This window comes from Trachymyrmex cornetzi, unplaced genomic scaffold (assembly GCF_001594075.2).
Source record: "Trachymyrmex cornetzi isolate Tcor2-1 unplaced genomic scaffold, Tcor1.1 scaffold726, whole genome shotgun sequence".
NCBI classification, from domain to species: domain Eukaryota; kingdom Metazoa; phylum Arthropoda; class Insecta; order Hymenoptera; family Formicidae; genus Trachymyrmex; species Trachymyrmex cornetzi.
In genome coordinates this window covers 274,840-302,589 of record NW_017300055.1, presented here as the reverse complement: position 1 = coordinate 302,589, position 27,750 = coordinate 274,840, and the positions used below count along the sequence as shown (strand labels likewise).

The following is a 27,750-nucleotide window of genomic DNA, read 5'->3' as shown; positions in this document are numbered from 1 at the left end:
TTTATATAATTTCATATAATTATATATATAAAATTTTTTTCCCGGAATGTCTAGTTTATATTTATTTTAAAGTTAAAAAATTAAAAAAAATTTTAACTAGAAAACAAGTAAATAATTCGAAAATTATGAAACTATCAATAGAAATGTTTAAAAAATTGTTTATTAAAAATTAAAAGAAAGCGATGAAATTAACAAATATAAGAGTAATTATCTAAAAATTTTTAATGACTTGAAATATATGACATTAAATAATAAACAGATTTTTATCTTAAAATCAAAGCGAATTATAAATTTCTTAAAGTGGACTTTAGAATCTCGACAACGTTTCTGTGGACGTTCAAAAGTATTCGTTAGAATGATAATCAACTTTTCGTTATTGGAAAAAGTTGGACGATGTCTGGAAATCCCACGACTGTAACTTGAGATAATAATCGATAACATTCTACGCGTTATCATTAAAATAATCGTGCCCCCTGTCCATTGATATCAATTAATTATTTGACCGGACGCGAAAATTATCGGTGACATATCAGTTCCGTTTGAGCAGCAAGCACGCAACGTTCGTAACTGAAGCGTGATGAATGCCGAACGGAAGCAGGAAGAAAAGTCGATACGCTCGTCATTACAGTCAATACAGAATAATAAGCGATTGTTTCCTACCGCGAGAGTCAGTCAATTTCGGATTATGAGGACGTTAAATGAAGGACACCACTTTGTCCAAAGTCGTGCCCTTGTCGCGATCAAATTCTCAATTATATTGCAGTGAGTGATTGTGCAAGTTTCATTTCCTTTCTCTGTTTTCATCACGTATATTGTAAATTGATGTCTGACACAAAACGAGTCTGATGTCTGATACAACATAAGAATATGTCAAGATATGGAATTGTAAATTTATCAAGAAAACTAATTAGAATGAAGTAGAAAGTAATATTTCTTTGTTCAACACATCAGAATTTTGCGTTTACTTTAATCCTGTAAAAGGATTTTTTATTCCATTTAGTCAATTCGGAGATTTTTATCAAACTGCAATGTCGATAATTGGGTCCCTCCAGCATCCCCTTAAAGTCCCGGAATTCTATATTACTATCGGATATTCATGAATCAAAGTTGAACTTTGATTGCATGGATGCGTATTCTACTTTTAGGTCTTGGATTATACTACTTTATAAACTCAAACGATGCTTTAAGCAGCTTATCAGCGTATGCACGTGATACTTATGCGGGCACGCGCGCATACGTAACTGTCTAACCGTTCAAACGTAGAATGCCACACACGCATATTTCCTGCTTTATGTATCCCGAAGCGCTCCTCATTGACGACGTAAACCATATTTGTACTTGCGATAATGACGACCTCGGGAAGGCCTCGTCATCGACCTCTTCCTCTCCCGATCTCAGATCTTGGAACTCTCACGTGAGACACTCCCGACTATTTAATTTTTTCAAACGAAGTATCGCTCTTGAGAGTTGCGATGATGTACACAGACTTTGTTTCCGGTATCAATGACGCTGCAATTTTAATTCAGTGATATGGGTCATCGTTGACTTCAGTATAGATATGAGCTTTGCTTTTATATTTATGTAGGTTTTGCTTTTGTCTGAACAAAGTGACTACTTTTTGTTCAAAAGCTATCAAAATATCGAACTATAAAATTTTTAATGTATCTTGAGATATTTTATACACATGAGTCTTTATACAGGGTAACACAACATGCTTTACTATTCCACTACACGTATGTATCACGAAATAATCACTAAGTCTTTTACACGCCCTACATTAATCAATTTATGTATGTGTGAATTGTGTGACCTATTGATGTAATATGTAGTGATGTATCAATGACACGTAAATGATCTGTGTAAAAGTCTTATTTACACAAAAAAAAACGACTAATCTTTAGGATATATCCCCTTAACTTTCATAAGTTTTCACATAGCTACATTTTATGAGTTTTCGCTTGGATTTCATATTTAATTATTATTTATATTTAAAAATATATGCACCTATAAAGTTTAACGCATTTACTGTCTTTTCATGTCAATTTTAAATCGCATGAAACGAAGAATTGAAATGACTGAAATGATCAATAGAATCATAGTGAAGCAGATACTTGAAGTATAGAAATCGGGTCGTATTAAAACTATCAATGTTGCCTATCAATGTTTTACAATACGGAAATTATTTGTTCAATTTCATGAAAAAATATAATATTTGTAAAAATGTACATTAAAGCAACTATTAAATAAAGAAATATTAAGAATGACTTATTAGCTTAATAAAATTATGGTTAAGTGTTTGAATATTATGTATTCAGATATTAATGATCTTATATTACGCAGTATGTTATTTTTCCATATTACATCTTATACATCATATTTATTATTTGTGTACTTCCAAGGCACCATGTTATTGATATTATAAATATTTTTACAAAAAATGCAATTAATGCGACCCGAGCACGCGAAGTTTCTGGTTCACTATGATCCCGTTGATCATTTTAATAATTTTAAGCCCGTTTCATGCGATTTAAAATTTACATGAAAAGATAATAAATGTGTTAAACTTTAGCTGCATATACTTTCAAATATATTAAACCGGTATTGAACATACTATTGGATGCATTAAAGTTTTATCGTATATTGTTGATTCATTATTATTGAGTAATTCTATTGATAATATATCTATTTTTCACAGATAATTTTTGAATAGATTTTTATAAAGAGATTTCTTTTTTAATAATGATATACTTGATTAATTCTGTATATTGATTAATTGTATTAATCTCATACTTATTCTTGAACAGTTTTGAATAAACATAGGTTTTTTTTAAATTTTCATTACATACTTTTGAATGTATTTATGGCGTACCTTTTTTATACTTGTAATACAATATCGCATGTAACATTGTTTTTGTTGTATATATTATCCATTATTATACATGCATACGTTTACTATATATGGTTTCTACTTTATTAACAGTAAAACGAAAAAGGCTTCTTTCTTCGTCTGATAATATATGTTTTATCGGGTTTAACAGCTTCAGATATCGAAAAATAAAAAAATTTCTTTAATAGTAATATCTAATATCTAATACCACTGACGATGCATCAGTTGATTAAACATTAATGAGATATGATAAGAACAATATGAAATAGAACAGCGTTATCACAAATCCTAAAGATGACCTTTTGGTCTCGTACGAGTACATACCTTGTTTGAACAGATGCTAAATGAGGAATTTTTAGGAGACACACAATTCAGAAATTGAATATGAATAAATAATTATAACATTTCTTATTACGTTTCCAAGGATAATGATGATAATAACGATTTAAAAAATACAGATTAAAAAATTTTAAGAAAAATCTTTGTATACTAACAATAAGTACATCTGTTTTTCTAACATATATATTTCTCAGATAGATTATTTTATAGCAAAAAGTAAGATGAGTGTTTGTGAAAATACATAATTAATAGTAAATGAAAATGTCTATGTTTTTCAAAAAGGTATATATATACTATATATTTTACTGCATTTTTGCAATACAAAGATGTAAATTAAAATGTAATCTTAATCAAATTATGTTAATTGATTCTGGATTAAATTAATACGATTCCGGAAACGTTTATAGTAATTTCAGTTTTCCTCATTTTGACATTTTGAACGTTTCATCTTATTTCTTTGAAAAAGGAATAATATTTTAATATATTTTAGATTTTTTAAAAATAATTTAATTTAATTTAATTAACTAAATATTCTTTTTAAATATATTAAATATATTATTTTCCCCGCTCCCTTCTATTTAATGGACAATATCTCTTTAGAACAAAATGCTTCTCTGAAAATAACATTTTGTTATTTTCTCTGAAATAAGTTATCTTTTTTAAAATACACGAAACGCACGTGTGTAAAAAAAAACTTGCTTGCGTTTTTACAACGCAAAGGTTACGGTTAAAAATTCGCTTCTGGTTAATTGATGTAATTAAATCAATTCAACCTTGCATTAAAACCTAAATTTTAGATTAATTCGTTAGTCCCTGAGAAAACACGTCAATTCTGTCCTTCCGTCGCGTTTCGGCGCGTCGCACGTAAGCTCGAGAGTCAGAAATTAATACCTCGCCCGATAATAGCCAGGTATTAACCGACAGCGAATCGCCTTTGTTTCCGCGCGAGGACTCGGCCTTTATGTTTCACGTGGCGCATAATTTATTATAAAAATGCGCGAGTAAGAACAATAATATGCGACCGGATTGGCGATCCGCTTAAGACGCGCGACGGTAATAATCGTTCCTACTTGCATTCAATGTAAGTACCGTCGTTGATCCCGTCTCGTCTCGCTTTTAGTCGCGTCAAGGTAAAACGGCGATTTCAAAGTCTCGTGGTCTAGAAACGTACTCGACAAAGGGATACAGCATCGCGTGTTTAATTGCGTGCAATTAATGCTGCCATTATTCGTTAATCTTCGCGTGTTTCTGCAGCGTATACCGATTTGTGACTAATTTGCGCGACAATCGTTTTTTTTTCCCTCAAGATCTACATTAAACATGTGAAAATGTAAATTAACATATTATACGTAAATGGGCAAATTGCAAAGAATTAAAAAAAATGCTTCGAAGAATCACAAATATTCATTTTTTAAATATTTTAATTCAGTACTAATTTTGTGAATTAAATTATACACTGTCTGATATATTTTACATATGTAAAATATATCTTCAATTATAAACTAACTACAAAAAGTCTATTTATTTTTATTGCGGTTTACATTGTACTGTACGAGCCACTTACACGGAGCATATTATTATCTAGATTTATAAAAAAATTAAATCGGTTTGAGACAGCTGTAACGTATCCCTTGACGGTTACGGGTTCAATAAAGTAATGAAGTAGAAAACTGAGGTAATCTAAATTATCAAACAGTTTCGCTTTTCGTGTCATTCAATGTGAAAGAATTGAACTGAGGATTGACTCAAAAGACAGATCGCTATGAATCGTCATCGAAATAATGTAACGCTTCAATTAGCCCTGAAAGAAGCCGATCGGCGTGGCCGATACGCACCATTGTCCAAGGATCTTTTTCACTTAATCTTCAATGAGAAACCTGTTCTGTATCGATGCGGAAGACTTTTTGGCCGGTCGAAGGTCCTCCGGACCCACTTTTCTTTTTTGCCGCACTCGGACCGCGCGAACCAGACTCATTTTCCATTCACGATAAACTAGTCCCGCTGTCGGACGATACTGAACTCGTTTGGACTAGTTCCGTTTACACTGCAAATTAACGAGAACCAGAACGCAAGTGGAAGCTCGTTACGTTTCTCTAATTCACGAATTACGTCGCGAGATCGCATTTCTCCATCAAGCGTGTATGATAAAAGGAAAAATAAAAAAAAGAACACACATAATTATAATATAACCGGTTAGTTTTGTAACTGGAAAACGTCACATAATTTACACTGTGACAGTTATTTCGATTATAGAACTGGTTTCCTCATTAGACATAAAGATCAAATCTAGAAAGAAAGAGAGAAGAGAATCAGAGAAAGTCATCAGGAATGTCAGATCGGATTGAGAAAAAGTACTGTTATTAGATTTTTGAATACTTTGTTATCTCGGATCCTTGAATTCCGTTGTCCTTCATTTCAGGAAAAGTAATAAAAATCTTTGCTCGTTTTAAGGCCTTTAATTCCGAGATCCTTGAGAGATTCTGGAATTTTAGGGTTTTACAATCATCTATTCTCTCTGAATCGTAAAGGTATTTGGATTATTAAATTTCTATCTTATCAAATCTTTGAAACATATATATATATATATATATATACGGGAGAAAGAAAGATTTTGTTGAAGTATCTAAAAATTTCGTTAAGGATACAAATTTGAAAATGATTTTATTGGACCATAAAAATAATTATGTAGATAATTCAAGCATAAAAACAATGCAAAAAGTTTTGATATTTTAGCAATCAGCTTGAGTGTTCTGAATATTTAAATAGTTTAACAATATTATTTTCAAATTTGCACCTAACTAAATTTTAGATACTTGAACAAAATCGTTCTTTCCATGTAAAAGTTTGCGAAGAGAGAGAAAGAGAGATGGAAGCTTATTCGATTTAATCAAGCTTCGTGATCGAACTATCGAATGAAACTCTATTAAAACCGCGAGACGAGCATATTCGCGAATTAATAGGTACCTTGAAAGGCAACTAATGACTCCATTCGGATACGGATGCATGCCGAATAGAGTATTCGATACGTGACTGGCATTTATCATCATGCGCGCGGATGACCGTCAATGTTTTCCTGAACTGACGACCAGATTGTACTCTACAGACGACCTTCCACGCATAATTGCATTCGCATCCTTATGTGGGCGCGTTTTAATATTTCTCCCATAAAGCATATGACCGATGTTGATGCACTCGCAATGTTTCAAGAGCGCACTCGAGTTTGTAGAAAAAGTCTCACCTGACTAAATATTCAAATGAAAGAATTAGCAATACAAATGAGATTAAATTTAATGTTTACTTAATGTTAATTTTATTTTGAGAGGTTCTTTTAAACTAAAGTAATTTTATAAACATTCACAAAAGTTCTTTTATCAATTTTCTTTATTCGCGTTATTCATGTGTAAAATCCATGAATGAAGATCTCAGTAAAATTAATATACACACATTTTACATTATTATTATACCGTTTCTATTTAGAGATATATTTGGAATTTTTATCTCTTGAAAGTTTCAATAAAAAAACCCATTTGAATTTTTTTATGTGGAAATCCTATTTTAAAAATAACTTGGAAATAGTTCATTTAATTTAAAGTAAATTCTCACATAGATGAATATGTATTTATGATCAGAATTCTAGAGTCTTTTTCAACAACTTTAACCACTTAGCATCGTGTACATTTTTTAGGACATTTCTTACAATTTATTGTTTGACAGGTCGTCGTGTTTTTGAGTCTGCGATAAGCAACGCGGCAGTTATGAATATGGATACAGAGGATTCGCGATGGCGGCCAATTGATTACCTAACACGTAACAGGACAGCTTTCCTCCGAGATGATACGTAATACAACGAAGACGTAATCGGCCTCGAATCGTATCACGACGCGTTCTCGTGCACCGGAATATGACGATTTCTATGGAAATTTCTGCGCATGCAAAATCCGCCCGAGTTAGCAATTAACTAGCCACACATACAGATGCAGGATATATGTATGTATGTATGTAAATCATATATGATCAATTATTACGTATGTATATACAAGTAATATCATGTGTATATCATGTGTATACAAGTCAATAAATCATCAAAAATGTATCATCGATTTTATATCCAAAATATTAAAGTATACATGATTGCTTGTGACTGCTTTTACTAATTAATCACGTCGCAATGCCACTTAATTTGAAATCGGTCCTTTCCGGACAACTGGTTAATGATCAGAAAATAAGAGAATAAAAATCGATAGATTATTAATTCATTTCGACGCTATTTGATTAATATATAATATATTAACAATTTGATACAAACAATTTGATAAATATATATTAACAATTAATTGAAATACTCACGATAAACTAATAAACAAATTAAAATTCACCATTCACAATATCGTATTTAAAATATATATTGTATTTCAATATATCAATCTCATGAAATGCACGTTTTATTAATAAACGATCAATATATCACATACTTTCTATTACTTGAATCATTCAATCCAAAAATAATAGACAAATTATATTTAAAAAAGATTTAAACTTTAAGCTCATCATGTGAGCTGTATCATAATTTAAGTATTAAAGAAAGGATTATTACTCTAAAAATATTGTAATGAAATAATTTTGAATACATAATATAATAATGAAATAATAATTAGTTTATAATTTCCACTTTTTGTGTGTGTAGCTGTTGATTCAAAGCAAACCACTTAAATGGTAGGAACCAAAAAGCACAGCTTGATAATAGCTAATCGTGGAAAATAATCACTCGTTTTCCCTCGTGGTATCTACTACGCGATTTATACATTTATATATAATAATAATATACAATGACAAAGGGAACGTTTATGTCCTTTTTTACCAGTCTTGCCAAATAAATAGCAGCAAAGTAATTGTGTATATAGATATAACAACAGTACACCGCAAGGAACTAGCTGCAAATATTTATATACAGATGGACTTAAACTAAACTTAAGCAAATACGAATAAATATTTTTGGACAAAATAAAATTATTTTATAATGACGTATTAAGATTAGAGACATTAACAAGCAAAAAGAGATGGATTTGTCTATGTATAAAATGAATCTTGTTCATATTCATTCGTGATATCATTCGCATTCACAGAAGTGATATATGTAATTCGTGATATCATTCGCATCCACAGAAGGTCGTTCATTTATATTTGCTTGTACATATTTGCTTGGTTTCCTCTTGATTCAGCTTAAGGGGGATTCTGATTTGAAACTTTCAAAAAAATCGAAAATTGTTTGTTTTGCATATTCTTATAATAGAAACGTCTAAAAAATGTGTCCCTGAGGTATTATTTCGAAATTCGAAAAATTGAACTTATAATTGCGATTTAGCAAGTAGTCGTCCGACCGTTCAACGAACTCAGGTAGAGATTCGCGCAGCACGTAAAGATTTGTTTATATTCAAAGAATCTCAAACAACCGAAAAAAATAGGATCTTTTATGTACACAATAAAGAAGATATTTCATGGATCAGAAATAGTATTGTACATTAACCAGAAATTAACTGCAAGTATACAAAAATGTATTAATAGGACCCAAAACTTTAAACGCGTTTTGAAAAAAACATTTACTACTAAGGCTAATTCTACAATGTGCTTTTTGTTTCCTGTTTCTTGCTGTTTGTCTCTTGCCTTTTTGATCAAGAAGACAAGAGACAAACAGTAAGAAACAGGAAACAAAAAGCACATTGTAGAATTAGCCTAAATCGCATGAATGCACGCTCAGGGCATGAGCCATTTTGTTACACTCACACATAAAAAAAGATGCTAATACGTTCACGTAAAACTAAAGCTCTAGATATACCAAAGTAGCGCGAAGATACTCCATTTTGTGTGTGTGGTATGGACTTACTAACCATACTATATATCAGTAATATTAAACGCTTATTGAACTACAGACAGTTAGGTCGAAATAGCCAATAGAAAAGTTGTTGGCATAAGAAAGCATTTTGGCTCAACAAAAGGATTGCGCTACTTTGGTATATTTAGAGCTTTACGTACGACCTCTTTGTGGCGCCACAAAAAAAAGACGTCAACCAAATTGTTTTGTTGCTGGATTGCTAGCTAGATTAGATTCCTGTCACCGTATTGACACTGTTAACACCGCAGTTAATACGGTGGCAAGATTCTAATCCAGCTACCAGTCCAGTAAGAAAACAGGCATCATGTGCCGCTGGCTTTATCTGTCACTCCACAAAGGCTGCGTTGAGAAACTTCACTCGAGTGCACCCATAAATCGTTTTATCTTAGTTTAACATTCGGTGAATAATAAGAATAAAATAACAAGGATTTTGATAAGATTTAATTTCAAAATGATTTCAGAAATCTACACTTAAGCGTTGTTCCAAACACCTTATATATGCTAATATGTGAATAGATAATTCAAATGGTTCACAAATAGTTAATTTTAACCTGAATGACAAATTGCGTATTGGACAGTTAATGGAGATGGAAACAGGAAATTTGGTGGTAGAAGATTCGACTCAATTGACTTACAAATTATTATAGTTTAAAATAGACATTTTGAAATTGTTTGAAAATAAGATTTCTAAACGCAGTCAAAGACTGTGAATAGTCGGCATCTTTTCGTGACTTCACAAAGTAACCTCGCGTAAATTCAGATCAACTTTTTCTGTGACGCAATGAAGTGGCCCGTATGATTATGTCTTTATTCGCAGATCTTTATTAATTTCTCAGTTATTATGAAAAATTTTTAGTTATTGTCAACACTAGTTATTGTAAACACTACAACTTTTTATTGTATCAAAATATTATTTACTTTATCGTGCAAAAATTAGAACATATCCTTCCATTTTCTAATATGGATAATTGATTTAAGTGATTATTGTGCTCTTAAAAAATAAATTTTAATTTGATACTATATTTATTAGGTCTATCTCTGTTAATTACACTGAAAAAGATTCATGAAATTTGAATAAATATTTGTTCAATTAAAAAAAATTACACTTAATTTAAATATTATTTTTTAAAATAAATATTTATTTTCTGTAAGAGCAAATTGGTACCATTTAAACAAATATTTATTCAAATTCCATAAATTCTTTTTTCAGTACACGAGATAAAAAGAGAGGCCACTTATATGGGGACGCTCTGTATATATACAATTTATAACTATTTTTTTAATGAGACAAGATAATATAAATCACTCCAAAAGATGTGATGTTTTGCTTGATTTATTTAATTTATTCATTTTATTTCTTCCAAAGTAAAAAAATTATTGCTATTATAAATTGAGTTTTTTATTTCTTTATAAATACAAAAATATATTTTAATCTTAAAATTCAAGTTTATATTAAAATATTTTCGCTTATTTTTGTTAGAAAAATAATTAACCAATTATTTACATTTTTATTAAAGAATCAATTTCTAGAGTTGCAAAATAATACCTGAATGTAAGTATAAATATAGTAATAAATAAAATAAATATAAGTATAAATTCGGAACACTTTCGAAATAATAGATGATAAAAAGTTTCTTATTTTGTGTTCAGTGCACGTGCGCACGTACAAATCCACCTTCGCGCGTGCGTGAGAGAATTCCAATATCGTAATTCCTGTAATATTACGTCAGTTGCTAATTATCGTTTTAATTGATGTACTACTTAGCACATTGTATTATAATGATTCATTATATATTATTTCACATGATTAGTTTTATAAATACTAATAGGACATCTGTTTAGCATATCTAAATATCAAAGAGACTATATGTACATAATTTTTGAAAATTTTTGTCAGATGATCCTACGAATTCCAGCGATGTTTATATACAGGGTGTCCGGTAAGTTTTGACAAAGCGCCGTGTGTACAGCGGACTAAACTCATACAGCAGAAATGTCTGAAATACATCAAAGAGATATATCCTAAAGATATTACATATCTCAAATATATCTTTAAGATATGTCCATGATGTATTTTGGACATATCTGCTGTATGGAAACTGAGTCGAAAAGTCTTCTATCATTTTGCAGTTTTTAGACACCTTGTATAGAAGCAGTAAAAAACTATTTTTAAAGTATGCTAAACAAATTGCAATGAATAGTCTTAAGTTATCTCTGGGATCTCTGGATCTCCGAACTTTAAGACAAGAGATGACGCGGAAATGAGCGGTTCGTTGCTCTCGAGATTCATAATATTGCCGTAAAATGACGTCACGGTGATTTATTCGTCGAATTACATTTCCGTTAATGAGCGAAATGTTAAAGGTCCGCTTTGCGTAATCGTCGACTATACGGGCATTGTTAAACGTAAACGAGTGAGTCACGTTGTTATCGTCTCTATTATAACCGTTTCAGCAGCTTCCTGCTACTGCATCTTGAAGATTGTCCACTAACCATTGTCTGCTAATGTAGTGTTTCCAACAACTTGGCTATTAATTAATCTTCTGACGGTGCTTAGAATTTAAATGTGATTCGCTTAGTATATATTTGCAGCAGTATCGAGATATACGACGTTTATCGTTAGTTCTTGATGTTAAAAAGTTCTGAGAATACAGACAATATATATGATCAACGCTTACGTTTGTTTGTTGAGAATAAATACTTTTTTCTTATTTATTATTAATTAAATGAATTTTTGTCAGAATGACAGGTTTTAAGAATACATGTGCTACAAAATCTTTAATAGAATATGATTGTTGATTTCTTAATCGTGAAAAAATGCAGAAATTCCATTTAAGACTGAAGATTTCAAAAGCTTCGAAAAATTTATAGTGCTGTTTATAATTTTTGTATTACAATAGATAAAAAATTAACAATATTTTAATTTTTATGCCGTTCTGACGACATTCGTATTATATGATAATTTACTTTGCGAAAAAAGAAACAAGTTCGTGTTACGTAAGTATTGTACGTCTTTTTAACGTTTCGTGATAAGATAAAGTAGCATTTTTTATGTCCTTTTGTCCGCCAAACAGCGAGCTCTTAAAGCCTAGAAATATCGAGAACGTATCTAGAATCTATTCGCAATCAATGAAATAAAAATATCCTTATGCGACGAGGGAATTAAAGAAGCTGCGAAAGAATACAAAGCGAGCGGATTTATATAACTGCTTAACACACTACGCCACCATAATGCAATAACAATTCCTCTCTGTAGCTCTTTTAATTTTCCTGTCATCGATATGAGAATTTGAAACGGTAATCTTTTATCCCCTTGAAGGTTGGCGAGAGAATTTTAACAATGTATTTTCAGATTCAATTAGGAATTCGCATGTTTAACGAGACTGAGACGTGTTTGCACATCTAAAGTGAATGAAAAAAATGCAAGAATTTGATTTATTTAACGTACACGAGGACGCACACGTGACACGCTGGCACGTGGCGATGATGTTACTTCCTCAGCCCCCCTGTATTTTGTAGCTCGTTATGCAATTCATATGTGCTTACAACGACAATTGCGCAGATATTTTATATTATAGTAAAAAAAGCCGCGCGACTATTGTTATAAACACACAACGACCGTTACACAGCTTTTTTATTATATAAAATATCTGCGCAACTGTTGTTATGAGCACATAACGATTGCATAAGTTACAGAATACAGGGGCTGGGGTGCTATTCTGTACACATCTACCGATAGATGTCAGTATCGTTATGTGTATTGTAGAGTGGGTATAAAGAGAGTGGTGCCAATGCATGTGCCTAATGCTGATTGGCTCCGCCATTAAGTGTCCTTACTGTTAGTTAGAAAGAAGACATTAAAACCAGGAATTGCGTCATATAAATACCCCAGATATAGGACACAAAATGGCAACTTCCGGCTAGTTGACGTCACTCTCTTTATACCCACTCTAGTGTATTGGGCAGATATTTTATATGATAAAAAAGCTACGCAAAACACGTAAGACGCTGGCAACTGTCGGCAGATGTGTACAGAATAGCACCCCTGGAAGACGTGGGATGTGTCGCGGAGCATAACGACCTTGAACTTGAGAGCTGCGATTGCCGCCGAGACCATAGCGAATTTCATTAACCGCGACGACGGCGTTCCGCTTCTGATTACTGGATTCCGCGGACACGAATGACAAATTCGTATGCGTTTAAACTCGAGGCACAAATATTTCTTTTTACGTCTTGAGATAAGATTAGAAACGTCAATTCATGAAATTAGAAATTAAAATTAACATTTAAATTATTATTTCTATACAAATATAATAAACAATAATTTAAGGGATTAATTCAGTATTTTTTTTTATTGCAAAATATCGATAAATAAAGAAGATGTGAGTAATCTCCCAGAAACAGTTTTTCTAGAAGTGTTTTGCGGTGATCACTCTAGCTTTGAGTTGGTTTATCTCAAATTAAAAAACCCGACAAATTTAGTTAATATATAAGATTATCTAGTGTCCGATCATTCATTTTTTTGAAAAATTAATTTTCGACAAAATGGCGGCTGTTCAAATTCGAAGGTACGATTCTTCTACCAAAGTTCACTCGTTTTTTTGTAAGTAAAAAAAAATACGCAACGAAAAAAAAGCCACGATCGGGCACTAGATTTTTTAGTATTATAAAGAAGCCTACCAAATTTCATTTTGATCGATATAGCGGTTCTCGAGATATTTAGGTCACCGATTTTGAAAATGCGGTTTTGCGAAAAATCGTTTGAAGTTTGCCAAATGATTTTGAAAGGTGTCTCCTAAAACATATCTTAGAATCCTCCAAAAACCCCTAACAGTTAGAATCAAATCCCCTACATTTTCCCTCAATAGTTTGGACTGTACAAAATTTAAAAAAAAATAATTACGCAATTTCACGTAAAATACCTGATTCAAACGTTCAAACCAGTATATCTTTAAACTCACATAACTTCGTCAATTTTTGTCGAATCGACTTGAAATTTACAGAGAATATTTTTGAAAGTATGTACTTTAAGAAAATATCAAAATCTAAAAATCGATTTTTTTTAAATTTACAGGTAGGCATAACCCCTTAATCATTATTAACATTTTGTCCTATAATATATATAAAAGTACATATAAAATATAAAAGTAAAAAACAAAAAAAGATTTGCAAAACATAATATTCCTTTTTTATCTATGTTATACACGTTTGTATGATTTATGGTTTAGAAAAGAAGAGTTTCCCGATTTCTATGCGCTGAATCCAAATCCGCAAGTTAGGCTGATATTTCATGTGTCGACAAGGCTTTTCGAGCTTGTTGATTGGCTACAGAACAGAGAAATTCTCGGATCTCTCTCGAGTTAAAAGTTTATCATACGACACATGAAACATTAAGTTGACTGCTTGTCAAATTTACGAGAACAATGGGATTAAGCCCAAGAAACGTGATTTTTTAGTATTTTTGAAAATTCGTAGCTGACAAATCTGATGTACAAGAGATTTCGAGAAGGTTTCAAATTACAATAAAATAACTTAAATATTATATATTTTAATGTCGAATTTTTTTATTGGCAATAAATCGAACATCTGGTGCTCTTTATTTTAGCTGATATTTAAAAAAACGTATTTTTTTTTAAGCGTTTAATTCTATTTTTCTCGTAAATTTAACATGATAGAGCATTTTTGCGGATTCGGATTCAATGCATAAAAAATTACGAGAAACTACTCTTCTTTTCCAAATCGAAGGAAAAAAATTTTACTGATGTATGTTATTAAAAATGTTCCGAAGTTGATTAAAATCAATTTTTATACATCAAGCTTTTAAACCACACATAAATAGACATTTGAATAAAGAAATCGTTGGAATTTCTGATCTTTGTGATTTTTAGAGTCTTGAAAATCGAGAATATCTTTGGAATTCATCCAAGTTAGCAAGTTTTGCTAGTTTTGTTTCTCACAAATCGTACTTTAAACAGTTTCTTACGAACAAATTTTCGAGATGTCTTACGTGTTAACGTGTTTCAATGTCATGGATGAGTTATTTTTGCATCCTCGCGAAGGTTCACGATAAGGAATGCGTGACAGCGAAAGAGTAGTTGGAATAAAGAACGTCATAAAGCTAATTGGGCGCTGCCTATTATCACGTGCCGATAATGTAATTGTTCGCTTATCACTATCTCTCCTCCTCCCCGTCCCTTTTGTTTCTTACAGCCTAATGTGTTAGATTAGATTACAAAATTTTATGCTGTGTCATGTGAAGGCATATTATTCACCGTAGATATGATCTTTTAATTTGTGATGCTCGAATGTTAATCAAATCAATTACGTAACAAAGTTGTAAACCACATTTCCATCAAAAAGCACGGGAAGTACTTAAAATACGGGAGTACTAATGTCGCAACATACTAAACAACTCAACTTCAAAAAAAGCGACGAATAAAAAGTTTATATCAAGATTGTAATTACGTGACTAAAAATGAAAATGATCGAAAAGAACTAGAAACTATGAATAAAAAATACAGTAAAAAAACAATTCTTTTTTACTTCCTGAAAGTTTTTTACTTGATTATTGATATTTTCTTGAATCATTTGACGATTTTAATGTTGTACTATTATTCTAGTATTCAATTTTTGTTTCATTCAAAAGATTTCTGTATAAAGATAACTATAAAAATCAAAATGTAATACAATGACTAAGTGGTGATGGCCATAAATTACAACTGTTTATAATTATTCAAACAATATTTTTTAATGTATTATTACGATTTTAAAAGTTAAGTAAGCTAAGTGTTCCATATTGTTGTTAACAGAAATAATACTTTATTAGAATAATTGACTCTGTTTTTGTTGCATTGGTTGTAATTATATGTATATATTCCAAATTTAAATTAGTAAGATAACATTCACCGAACTATCTCCAACTATTCTTGAATTGATATTGTATCAGGACGTTGCTTTAATAATTAAAATTTAGAATACACTGTACAATTACAATCAATATACAAAACAGTTATATTATAGTAAAGTATTATCTGTGTTAAAACAACAGATAACAGTATGGACCTTCACTTGATAAAATATAGATAAATCGGAGTAAAATATACAATATCTAAGTAATAATGTACTTAGATCTATCAAACGTTTTAACAATGAATATAAAAAAATGAATTCTCAGTATATCATTTTGGTTAACGAAAGTTTTTTACTTGATACTTTTCTCCAAAGTAAAAAAAAAACTGTTTTTTTTTCTTCAATAGACGCATTACGAGCCTGAATTTCTGAAGATAAGAAACAATGTCCACAAATACTTAATTAAACAATTATTATAAAAAACTTATAAATGATTCATATTAAATTTCAAATACTAATAGTATTATTTTAAATATGATACCGCGTGTTCCCGATAAAAAATTTGAATACATAATTATAATCATTATATAAAATTATATAAAAATATAATTTTGTATAATGATGTTTAACTCATATATAATTATACATAAATTCCTCGTTATGTGTATTTACATATACATAACGATTGATATTTTTATACATATATATAATCTATTGTAATTTGTATATTAATTTACATAATTATATATAAGATAAGTACGTTTTGCCACAAGATGGATGCTCTTCTCGTAGAAAAAAAAACACCCAAGGATCTTATAAGAAGGCGTATGCAAATAGAATTGCTGAGTCTCTTGGAAATTTCCAAACTCTTTCGGAGTATTCTTTCTGCGTCTTTGAAAGCTGTAACCGTCATATATGCTCTTAGATTGTACGGGATCACATAAGTGAAGCAACGCTAGATGTGAATAATTGTTTAAGAGCACCTACCATGATATTTATTCCCAAATATCCTTTTATTATAATTTTGTCGTATTTTGGAATGTGATGCTAATTAATAATATTTTAGCAACAAAATTGGATTAATTATTGTTTTCAATTTTCACACTACTATTATAACTATATATAATTATATATGGATACACTTCATATATAGTTTTATTTATTATATATATATATAATACATAAAACTGTACATAATTATATATATAATTATGTACAGTTTATTTATAATTATGTATGAAACATTTTTTACTGAGTTGTTAGACAATTGTTTAAATTTATTTAAGGGAATCTTTAACAACAATTTTTATTACCAGTGTGTGATATTTATTATACGCTACCTTGACCTGTACGTGTATTCACATTTCTTTTAATATTCAATCTGACAATAGTAATATATCTGTAAAATTTGAATTTTATTACGTTGACTCATGATTTCTCTTGTTACATTTTACTATTAGTCATTGGTAGTAAATTTTTTATTTTTTCTCTTATATCTCGTCAGTCCGTACAATTTATTCATGAGTTCATCTTATTTATAGAGTTTGCATTGATGCGGAAAATTTTTTAGTGTTTATATATGCATGCAATAAAAATAAGAAGCTCAGTATAAAACAGGTTCATGGATAGAGGGAAGAGAACTCTCTTTCTCTCTTTCAAAAATTTATTCACCACAATAAAATTGGTTTTCATTAGTATATTACGTTATAGACAATGACTAATCAATCTTAAACTCTCTGTAATTGCAATCTGCTTATATTTATGGCTCTTTCACCATTGAATTATGAATTTAGTTTAGTTAGTTAGAACAGTCTAGTTAGAATTTAGATTTAGGTTATATACATATATATATATATATATGTTTATATATGTATACGAACTCTTTTGTGTGTTAATTTCGACTGTGATAAAGACTGTGAGTAAGTCGAAATTTGTTCCGCCAACGATATGTATCTACACTGAGAAAAATGTCTGTTCAAAAAGTAACAAACAGATATTTCCGATTGATTTTGATCGGATTTATGAAACTATCCGATCAAATTTTAGGACTATAAATTTGATCGGATAGTCTTATAAATCCGATCAAAATCAATCGGAAATATCTGTTTGTTACTTTTTGAACGGATAAAGCCCGGAAATTTTTCTCAGTGTATCACTAATTTTTACTATATGTTATACTTGATTTTGGCTTATTATTAAATTATATTTGTTGGGTATGAATATAACAAGAGTTGGTGTTCTTTTTTTTACTTTATCCACAAATTGTATAATTCTTCATGAAATTCCAATGTGAATTAAAATATTTTGAAACAATCCTGAGCTTCCTATAATAAGAAATAATCTAAATTTTTAGAGACTTTTGGAATTTTAATGTGAATTAAATTTCTGTTTCAATAGTCCGAGATCTTTTAATAACTTCCAAGTACGGAATAGTATATTATACAATTACGTAGATTGCCACGGGCAATAAATTCGCGCGGCAAATATCTACAAGCGCGCGAGGGCGCGTAAATTCTCGATGCGCAGACGGACACAAGTGTCGGTAGTAGATTATATAATGTGACGTTGGTGTAATTATACCGGTTTTTTGCACAGATAAGATCTATTAATCACGCTGAGCAATAGTATCTGCTTAGCGGATCAAATGATAAATATCCGATATCTAGATCGAACAAAGCGCGTCTTGAAATACAGAGAATTTGGAGGAAATTATTAATAACTTAGGAAACAACGAATGAAAAAACAATGTTACGTCTATTAAAATTTATCAGGTATTATTTATTTATCGATCTTGACATTTCCAATAAGAATTATATTTTCTGTAATATGGAATAAAATCTTCCTGAGAACGCGGGCATTGCTCTTATAAAAATGGAAGGAATCTTTCGGAAAGTCAAACACCGGCGCTGCGAACGTTGCTTCAGAAACGATTAATTCCAAAATATGTAAAGCAAGCAGATCTTTTCGACTGCCAATAAAAAATTCTGAACAAAAATACTGGGGATATCGAAAACAAATCTCAGACGAGTCATATGGACGACGTTCGGATCTCATAGCGCGGTCCATTTGCAGGCCTCATCTGTCGCGTGTAAATGAGTCCCGTAAATGACGTGCGGATATTTATTTGCCGACGACGTTAGCAGTCGCGAATCGTGCGCAAATTCGCGTAATTGCGTGTAAACGCGCAAGCGAGCGATACTTAGCGGGCGTATTGTTAGCGTGACGCGTCGATATACATGTTTTGGCGAGCGCTAGCGTATTCAAGAAAGATTTAACCATTCGTAACTTTGAAAAATAATGTGGGTTTTTTTTGCAAATCTATACGAAAGAATTCCTTTTTTTTTGTACTTATATTAATTATTATTCGTATATCGCAAAAGCCAAAAATTGACAGTGGAAGGAAGCAGTTACACAATTTGAGATTGGGATTAGAGATATGCTCGAGGAGACGCTATTAGCGCTATTTGTGTCACTCTATCTTTATCATTCATTCGATGTAAAACAAGAATAAATTAAATGATACAAATAGTGTTAGTAACATCTCCCCGAACGCATCCCAGATAAAATGTTAATTTGCGTATTAAGACAATATATTAACAACTTAAACCTTAACTTAAAAATTGTGAGAAATACGTCTCAACAATTTTAAAATTTTCCTTTAAAATAATAATTGTGAAATCATGAATTTGTTCAAATTTCAAAGTAAGCCTGCTTTATTATCAGGAAGTTTTTCACCAAAAAATTATTTCATAAGAACACGAATAAAAAATCTCATAACGCTTTTATTTTATCCTGTATGATTACTTACGAGAAATGCAACACCGTCGCGTCCATCTGTGACAAAGTCGCGTACTGTTTGTGGGTGAATTTTACGTCAATTTAGTCTTACTTTAAAATTTAGAAACGCTTAAAAAATTCCAAATGCAATGGAAATAATAAAACCTTCAGTTTTTCTAAGATTATTTTAAAATTAGCCTTGAAATACTTTAAAGTTCTTAGGTTATTTTAAATTAATCTTTTGTATACTTTAAATTACTCCAAAAATTTTTAAGTAAACTCTTAATTACCTTTAAAAACCTTAACTTCATTTAAAATAGATTTTCCCAAAAGAGATATAATAGATAAATATATGTGCATACAAAAAATATATATACCTATTTGAATAAATATAATATTTTTTCAATTCATAATCGATTCTCGCTATCGCGAGCAAAAGAAAATTGCATGGGTCGCGCTATCTACCTGAGAGTCATTAGAATGATATCAAATAAGAACGGTCGTTATATATAAAGTCAACTTATCCTTATTCACTATTTTTGTTGCGTTGCTTTTTGCGTCACATAATGTCATTTACGTAACAATCGTCTGCTACCCGAATAAATCTCGATGAGCAAGGAATTCATGAGATAGAACGTGCAAATCAATGTGCAGTGTTCCGAAAGATCTGGACAAGTTGGCCAAACAAACACATTTTCAAATTTTTATTTTAATCTTCAAGTTATTGATATCCCAAATATCTATAACGTATTTAATAATTATTTCGCGATTATTTTGATGTTCATTGATAATTTAGAAATATTTGCTTAAAGTTGAGATAATTTAATGTGTGTGTACATTTTTTTATAAATGTAATATTGCATTTGCCAACATTAATGTAATATAACATAGTTTTTATAAATGTAATATTGCATTTGCCAACATTAATGTAATATAACATAGTTTTTAATCCATGAAACATAAATTTTAATTGAACAATATTCTGATCTAGATATAGTACCATAAAAAATATAAATACGGTTTCCTTGGTAAATATTTATAAATTTATTCTTTATGCGGTATAAATTTCGTGACTTTACATCACAAATAAAATTTTGGATATAAAAAAAAGTGTCACGTGATGTGTCTTACTTTATAATGTGTTTATAATCTGTAGAAATGCGCGCAAAAATTCTGGTCTTTAAAAATTAAAATTAAATTAAATTTCAATTAATGTTTTTTCAGATTTTAAACCATTGTACGGTGTATTTTTTACTAAAAAACATAGTCTGAATAACGGTTATCCAGTTTAATCAAACAATACTTCATTTGCATGATAAAATATCTAGATAGCAGGTAAAAATAGAAAAAAGAACATGGATATCGTGACTAAGAGACTCGGAAATGTTAACAAAAACTAAAATTTATTGCTTTAAATAGACTTCGATACGGCTTCTTCGAGACGCAGTTCGATACCGTTTCACTTTTAATCTTCTTTATAAATTTCAGTGCGAAATGATAGCATTTATTCAATGGCAAATGAAAAAACTCACCGATGCCCTCGACGACATAGCGATCTTTGGCGTCCATATTCGTGAGCTCAGTGACGCTCACAACAATTCTGACACTCATTGTCCTATCTACGTTCAAAAGTTTCGAGTCCTGCCGAGGGTCGCAGTATCAGACATTCGGCGTCTTCGGATCTAATTAGCAGACAATAATGTCATATATTAATCGCATAAAAATCACACTGATCTTCCTCAGCGCATTAATAATATGTTATAATTATTTGTCATAACGATTCAATATATCAATCTATTTGTTAACACAAATAAATTGCCGGGTTTTAATAGTTTTAAAAGTTTACGTAGGCTGCATTCAGAAACTTCACGCGAGTGCGCCCAGGTACTATTTTATCCTCGTTTAACATTCAGTAAACAATACTCGAGTAAAGTATCTGAACGCGGCCTTAAAAATATTCGAAACGCATGTAATAAAGAGCGGCAAATTTTTTACTTTATTTCGTATTTAATTCTGTTATCTTAATTTCTTTCTCAATAATTCCAACAAATCCTATAACTGTTCATAATGTAAACAAATTTGTTTACATAAATAAACTATATAATATAAGGTTATATAATTGAAGGTACAATTGTCACACCTAAAAATAAATTGAAAATATAAAATTAATTGTTTTCATACATTTTTTACTTTTAGATAAAAAAAAATTATTTTAAAGTTCAGTAATATAATTAATCTAATTTAGAAGAAATTACATGTGGATGTGTAGAAGTACATGTAGATACTACATACGCAATAGTATATGTAATGGACTTTGAACAAGTAAAATTGAACAAGTAAAAATGACTCATCCTTTTTGCATTTTTTTTACGTTCCACAGTATATTATAATATGCATTTAAAATATCAAAATATTTCTACCTTTACAAGTCTCAAAGTGGATTTTTTTAGAAATAAAATTTTAAACGAAAGTTTTATTCTATACTTTTGTTTCATTTAGATCTTCTACTATGGAATATCATAAAGCCCGTATCAGAGATTATGAATTGACGATTATGATTAATAAATACCCGGTTTTGTTTCAGCCAATCCCTATACAACGAGTTCATCGTGATAGACAATTTTTAATTGTAACTGTCGATTTGTCTGATACGAATAAAGTTCCAACCTAAAATAAGTAATAAATACAGCCCTAAGCAGTAAAAAATGGGCCAATCATAGTCGAGTCTCCTCACATTTTACTGTAATTGGTCAATTTCTTATGGCTTACTACTCTATCGAATGATGTAAGAATACCAAGTGTTTTATTGAATGCGTAATTGGACCAATGAGAAATTTACTCCAAATGTTATGGGCTAATATAAAGCTGCTATTAGAAATTTGTCCATCAGGTATTAATCTCAAATTTTTGCGTAATTTATGCACTATTACGTGTAATGAAACCATGTACTCTTATATTCTTGTATTCTTACATCATGTTTTATTATGGACAACCCATAAGTTGGAATCAAATTCGTCCGCAAGTCCAGAGTCGCTCGATACGAACAATAACCAACCTGAGACGATGTAAGAATCCAAAAATGTCTACTTTGACGAGAGGAGCGATGTGTGAGAATCGGTAATGCGCGTCCGCTCGGACTAAGAGTCGCGACGAGTCTGCGAGAACACAGGCTAGACACTTTCATTAACACAACACAATAAATGAGAACGAAAGTCACGCGCGCGCGACTGTCCGAAACTTTAGTAAACGTGAATTTCCGAAGTGTGCTTCTGCGAAGGCCGTCCAGACGCGATCGCTGATCCAGGAAGACGATGAAACGTGGCTGATGATATCTCGACAGGAAAAGACACTTATAACGTCCTCCACGAGTAAGACTCGAGTATCGCCTTGAAGCAATGGGTATTTTCTTCAAGAACGGTTATCTTTCTCGACTTTGTCGACTCTTTCTCAGGCTTCCGTGAATGTTTTCTTGAGTTTTAGTCCTCCCCCTCCAAACTTCCCAAGACGACTGTCTTAAGTTTATTTTACTTTTCTTGGCACTTTCCTTTGAGCTTTCTAGCCCTTTCTTCTACGACTGACTGCTTGTATCGTTTTCCAAGATGTTTAACACATGTCGATTCATTGAAACTAACCAGCTTATCACTTTTTCACCGAATATTCATTTTTTCGCTCTAGCTATTTTCGAAATTTTTTGCTATTACTTTTTTTAATTTTACTATGTATAATGAATACTATACAATCTTTATTTTTTTTAATACACAGATTATCAATTTTTTCAATTTTTTTCACTTTTCTTGCTCAATTTTTAAAATCGTCCGTCTTAATCTTTCAATTTCTTGCTCGATTTTCCACATTTTTCTTAATCTTTTAAATTTTCCTCTTTCTTTTTTTCTCACGTCTGCATCTTTTCCTCGATCCGTTAAACCTATCCTAGTAAATTGATCGATTTTCTAGATTACTTCGGTCGTTTCACCTGCTTTGTTCCCTTCAAAGACTTCCGCTCGTTCAACTTGACTAGTGGAACGTTTTGCTTCTCACTTGATTAGTAGAATCGACATCGACTTTGGCTGCAGCAGCGGCGGCATCTCGTTACGGGTATGCAGTGCGTTTTCCGGCCGGCGACCTTGGCGAGTCTCACCCGACGGTGTTGGTAGCAGCAACGGCAGATTGACATTACGTAAAGCCGAAGTTGCGACGCTTAATTTGCCGGTCCAGCGTCGCGACGCCCCACGGCGTTTGCATGAACGCTACCTTGAGTGTCATTCTTCAGCTATGAAGAAGGAATATCTACCGAATTCAGTAGTGGAAACTTTGAAGGTTTTGGAAAAATCCTACAATGTTTACAGAAGATTTCCTCGATATCGTAGTCGTGATATCTTTTCACAAACAATATCAATTTCACAAATAATCTCTTCATTAACGTTTTTCATTTACTAGCATTTCCTTCTAAGCGTGTTTTTGAGAATCAGATACACATTTATGAAAATATTAATAGAATATTTTTTTTAGCGAGAGAGAGAGAATGTAATCTTGTAAAGAATTTTTTTCCGATATATATTTTCTGTTATAAATATTCCAGCTGAAAGTATCCCTTCTTTCGGCAGATCTTTCTACAAATTTATCTTTCGGATAAACTTTTTTATATACGATCTATTTTAAGGGGTTTATTCTCGATATGTTGGAATAACTCTTACAAAGTTTTCTCGATGGTTAATCGCTTTTATGTCTCAGAAGCAAGTCGAAAAATATTGTCTTACTGATATTCTATTTCAATGTTTCTATATTTATCATTTAGAATATTTTCTTCACATTGTAGATCAGCCATCTTCTTTCGCGTTGAATCATCAGCGAATAATCGGTGAAATGATTAATATTCTTTACACTCTGATCATCAAATATAACAAATCGTTCCGTTAATAGATTATCGTTTATTTCTACATTTACGATACATTTATGTATAGAAGAAAACACATACACAACACACAGCTTGTTTATATCTATCGTGAATGGATATTTTTCATTACGACAATTTCGATCGTTACAGTATTTTTCTGAAGACATTAAGATGTAGTTATGAATCACAATAATTAATGCATAATTTTTAATATAGTTAAATTGAAATTTTCATTTGAATCACTACTTTATCATCGATCTTTCCTAATTATAATTATTCATTGTATTTCATTCAACAATTTTTTAAAACTTTTCTACTCTCATCCTTTAATCGCGCATTAATGTCAATGAATGTGAAATTTCTTTTTTCATGCATAAAATATATTATCAATTTATTTTTCTTAAATAGCTAAACAAAGAAAGTTCAGGAAAAGTAAATATATGAAAAAATGGATCAAATTAAAAACGAAATTCAAATAAAGTAATATAGAATCTCAATGAATTCAGATTTTACTTCTATAGATATGCAAAAATGATCTCTGAATTTATTTATCGCGAAATCGCGATGATTGACGCGAGGATCGTTCGTATATTTACAGCGGATATATTTATTATAATGGATTGAATTCACCGAAGCTACACTGGTTTCGGTCTCAGAATTTTAAATGCAACTTTCAGAAATCAAACGATCGATCGATTGTCCGGAGACGATATTTTTTTTAGATCTTCGATATGGTAAGTATTTTTGAAATGCTATATATATATATTACTATACAACCCACAGAATTGCTTGTAATATTCCAGTTGATAAAAATCTTAATAACTATAATTTTATAATAAAGTTATTAAGATGTTTAAAAGCAAGGAGTTTTAACAAATTAAAATTCTTCAAGACATTTACATTCTCCACGGCATATAAAATGTTACGCAAGTAAATGAAACTATTTAATCTAAAATATAAATTTATAGTTTGTTGAATACTACATAAATTTAATATTTAATTTATCGTTAATGAGTAAATAAGATACGACAAAAGAAATTTCACAATGCATTAAATTCATCAAAATAGATCGCGCGACAATCACAGTTATCTTTTAATTTATCACATCTGACAAAATCGAATCTTTATATTAGCGCGCAAATCAATCGATTTGGAATCTCGTAAAACTTTTGAAAATTTAAGATTTCAATATCAATATTTCGTACATTGCAAATGTTTAAATTATCCTCGGATTCTTCGACATAACGAACCATTATCTTGCCTCGCTATCACTCTGAGATATATCCCCCGATTTGAAAATCCTATTGCGATTTCGCAATTGACACAGCTTTTCGCATGCGACGACAAACGAAAACAAGACGCGGGAACAACGCGCTCGGACGACAACCTCAGTCGCGTGGTCGGTACATAACGAGAAATAAATCACTACACTGGAAAAGAGAACGACAATCGACTGGCGGAAAGCCGACAGAACTCACTGCACGCGACAAGAATCTCGGGAGAACCTGCGACAATCGCAAATACATCAGACTGGCGAAAAGCCAGTCGTTCGCCGTCGTAACACGGCAGGTGTTGTTGGAGAACCTGAGGTGGGATAGGTGCGCAATGAGAGCCTAGGTGGGGACTGTATTTGGTCGAAAGTGGGGTGAAAACCTTCACCGAGAGGAGTCGACCTCAGTTGTTATTGCTGCATGCAGCATCTATATGTCACGGATCCTTGATATGACTTGAATAGAGATATTCTTTTCTGTATTAGAGACAGAGGAGAACAAAGTCCAGAGAACGTTGAAAGAAAGTAAGAAAAGAGATTGAAAAGATTGGGATAAATCTAAATTTAAAAATCGAGACACATTTATGCCATGCACACATTCATCTCTTTAGTTTATAATCTCTAAATTTTAAATAAACAAAATAAATAATTTCTATTACAAAAAATGTTTATGACTCTATTATTTACAAAAGTAACAGTATATATTTAAATTAAACACGACGTGTATCAGAACACATATATAACACGCACGTATATTATAAATGTATGCCTATTCTGCTACACGATTTATATATGTTTGTATTCCCTTTAAATGTTTTCATCTTGCAACCACATATATAGGATTATAATAATTGATAGGCTTATAAGAATTCTATCGCGAATTATAGCTTGTTTAAAATGACTGAGATAAATTTAATCGCATTATCATCACTATTATTATTTAGCCCACATTACGTTCTCATTTCTCTTGTTGATCTCTTACTTCTGATTTTCTTTAGAATTTAAATCTTATACATAGACAAAAACTTGTATTATACATTCAATGGTTACCTCAAGTACTAAGGTTGATCCGTGAGACCATGCGAAAAGAAACAAAACACTATATCTCTGTCTCATTTTCAGTATTTTCATAAAGACTTGATAACGGTTTGATTAATAAAACATAGATTTGTGTTTTCATTCCAGTTTTTTTTAATCCCAGGCATCAACCTCAGTAAAAGTGTCACTATTTTTTACCTTAGTACTTAAGGATTAAAAAAATGGTATATATAATAATAATAGTAGTAATTTGACATGTGCGTTATTACATGTATTTTAAAATTATTTTAATCTGCACTATTATGTATTTTAGCAGTAATGGTCGCAACTGTTGCAAGCAATATCTTTATGTTATAAATTTTTGATATAGCTCGGATTTTTATACGAATGTATTTTGCACTAAATATATAAAACATATTTATTTGAATAATATTAAGCGTGAAGACTGAGAAATGTTCAACATAAATAACCGAAAAAGAAGCTATATTTATTTAGTTTTAATACCTAATAATACTGTTGTGTGAATTTTTATAAAATTCATTTTATTCGAATTGAAAATTGTAAAAATTTATATAAAAATATTTTTAAGACTCGCTTTAATCAAATATGGTCACCACTTTTTGTGTTAAATATTTATTTGAATTTGATTCGTCAAAAAGCATCATATATAAAATAACAACACAATCGATGTATATCATACGTATCACATACAGATCCTTGAAAGAATTTCGATCTTTGTACAGATATTCAATACAGAAAAACGTACGTATTAAGAATTATGTTTATCTTATTTCTTAAGGAAAGTT

At 30.9% G+C, this 27,750-nt stretch overlaps 1 protein-coding gene across 3 annotated transcripts in view; it reads right to left on the bottom strand.

Moving 5' to 3' along the window:
• Positions 1–23,444, bottom strand: part of LOC108767790 (uncharacterized) — a 94,769-nt gene extending 71,325 nt beyond the window's left edge. For all 3 annotated transcript variants that reach the window (XM_018517834.1, XM_018517835.1, XM_018517836.1), the window contains exons 1-2: positions 22,798–23,444; positions 21,275–21,424 (exon numbers count right to left, since the gene is read on the bottom strand). In XM_018517834.1, coding sequence (XP_018373336.1) covers positions 21,275–21,353 — 79 coding nt within the window. In that variant the 5' untranslated portion in view covers positions 21,354–21,424; positions 22,798–23,444. The remainder of the gene's footprint in view (positions 1–21,274; positions 21,425–22,797) is intronic.
• Positions 23,445–27,750: the final 4,306 nt, after the last annotated feature.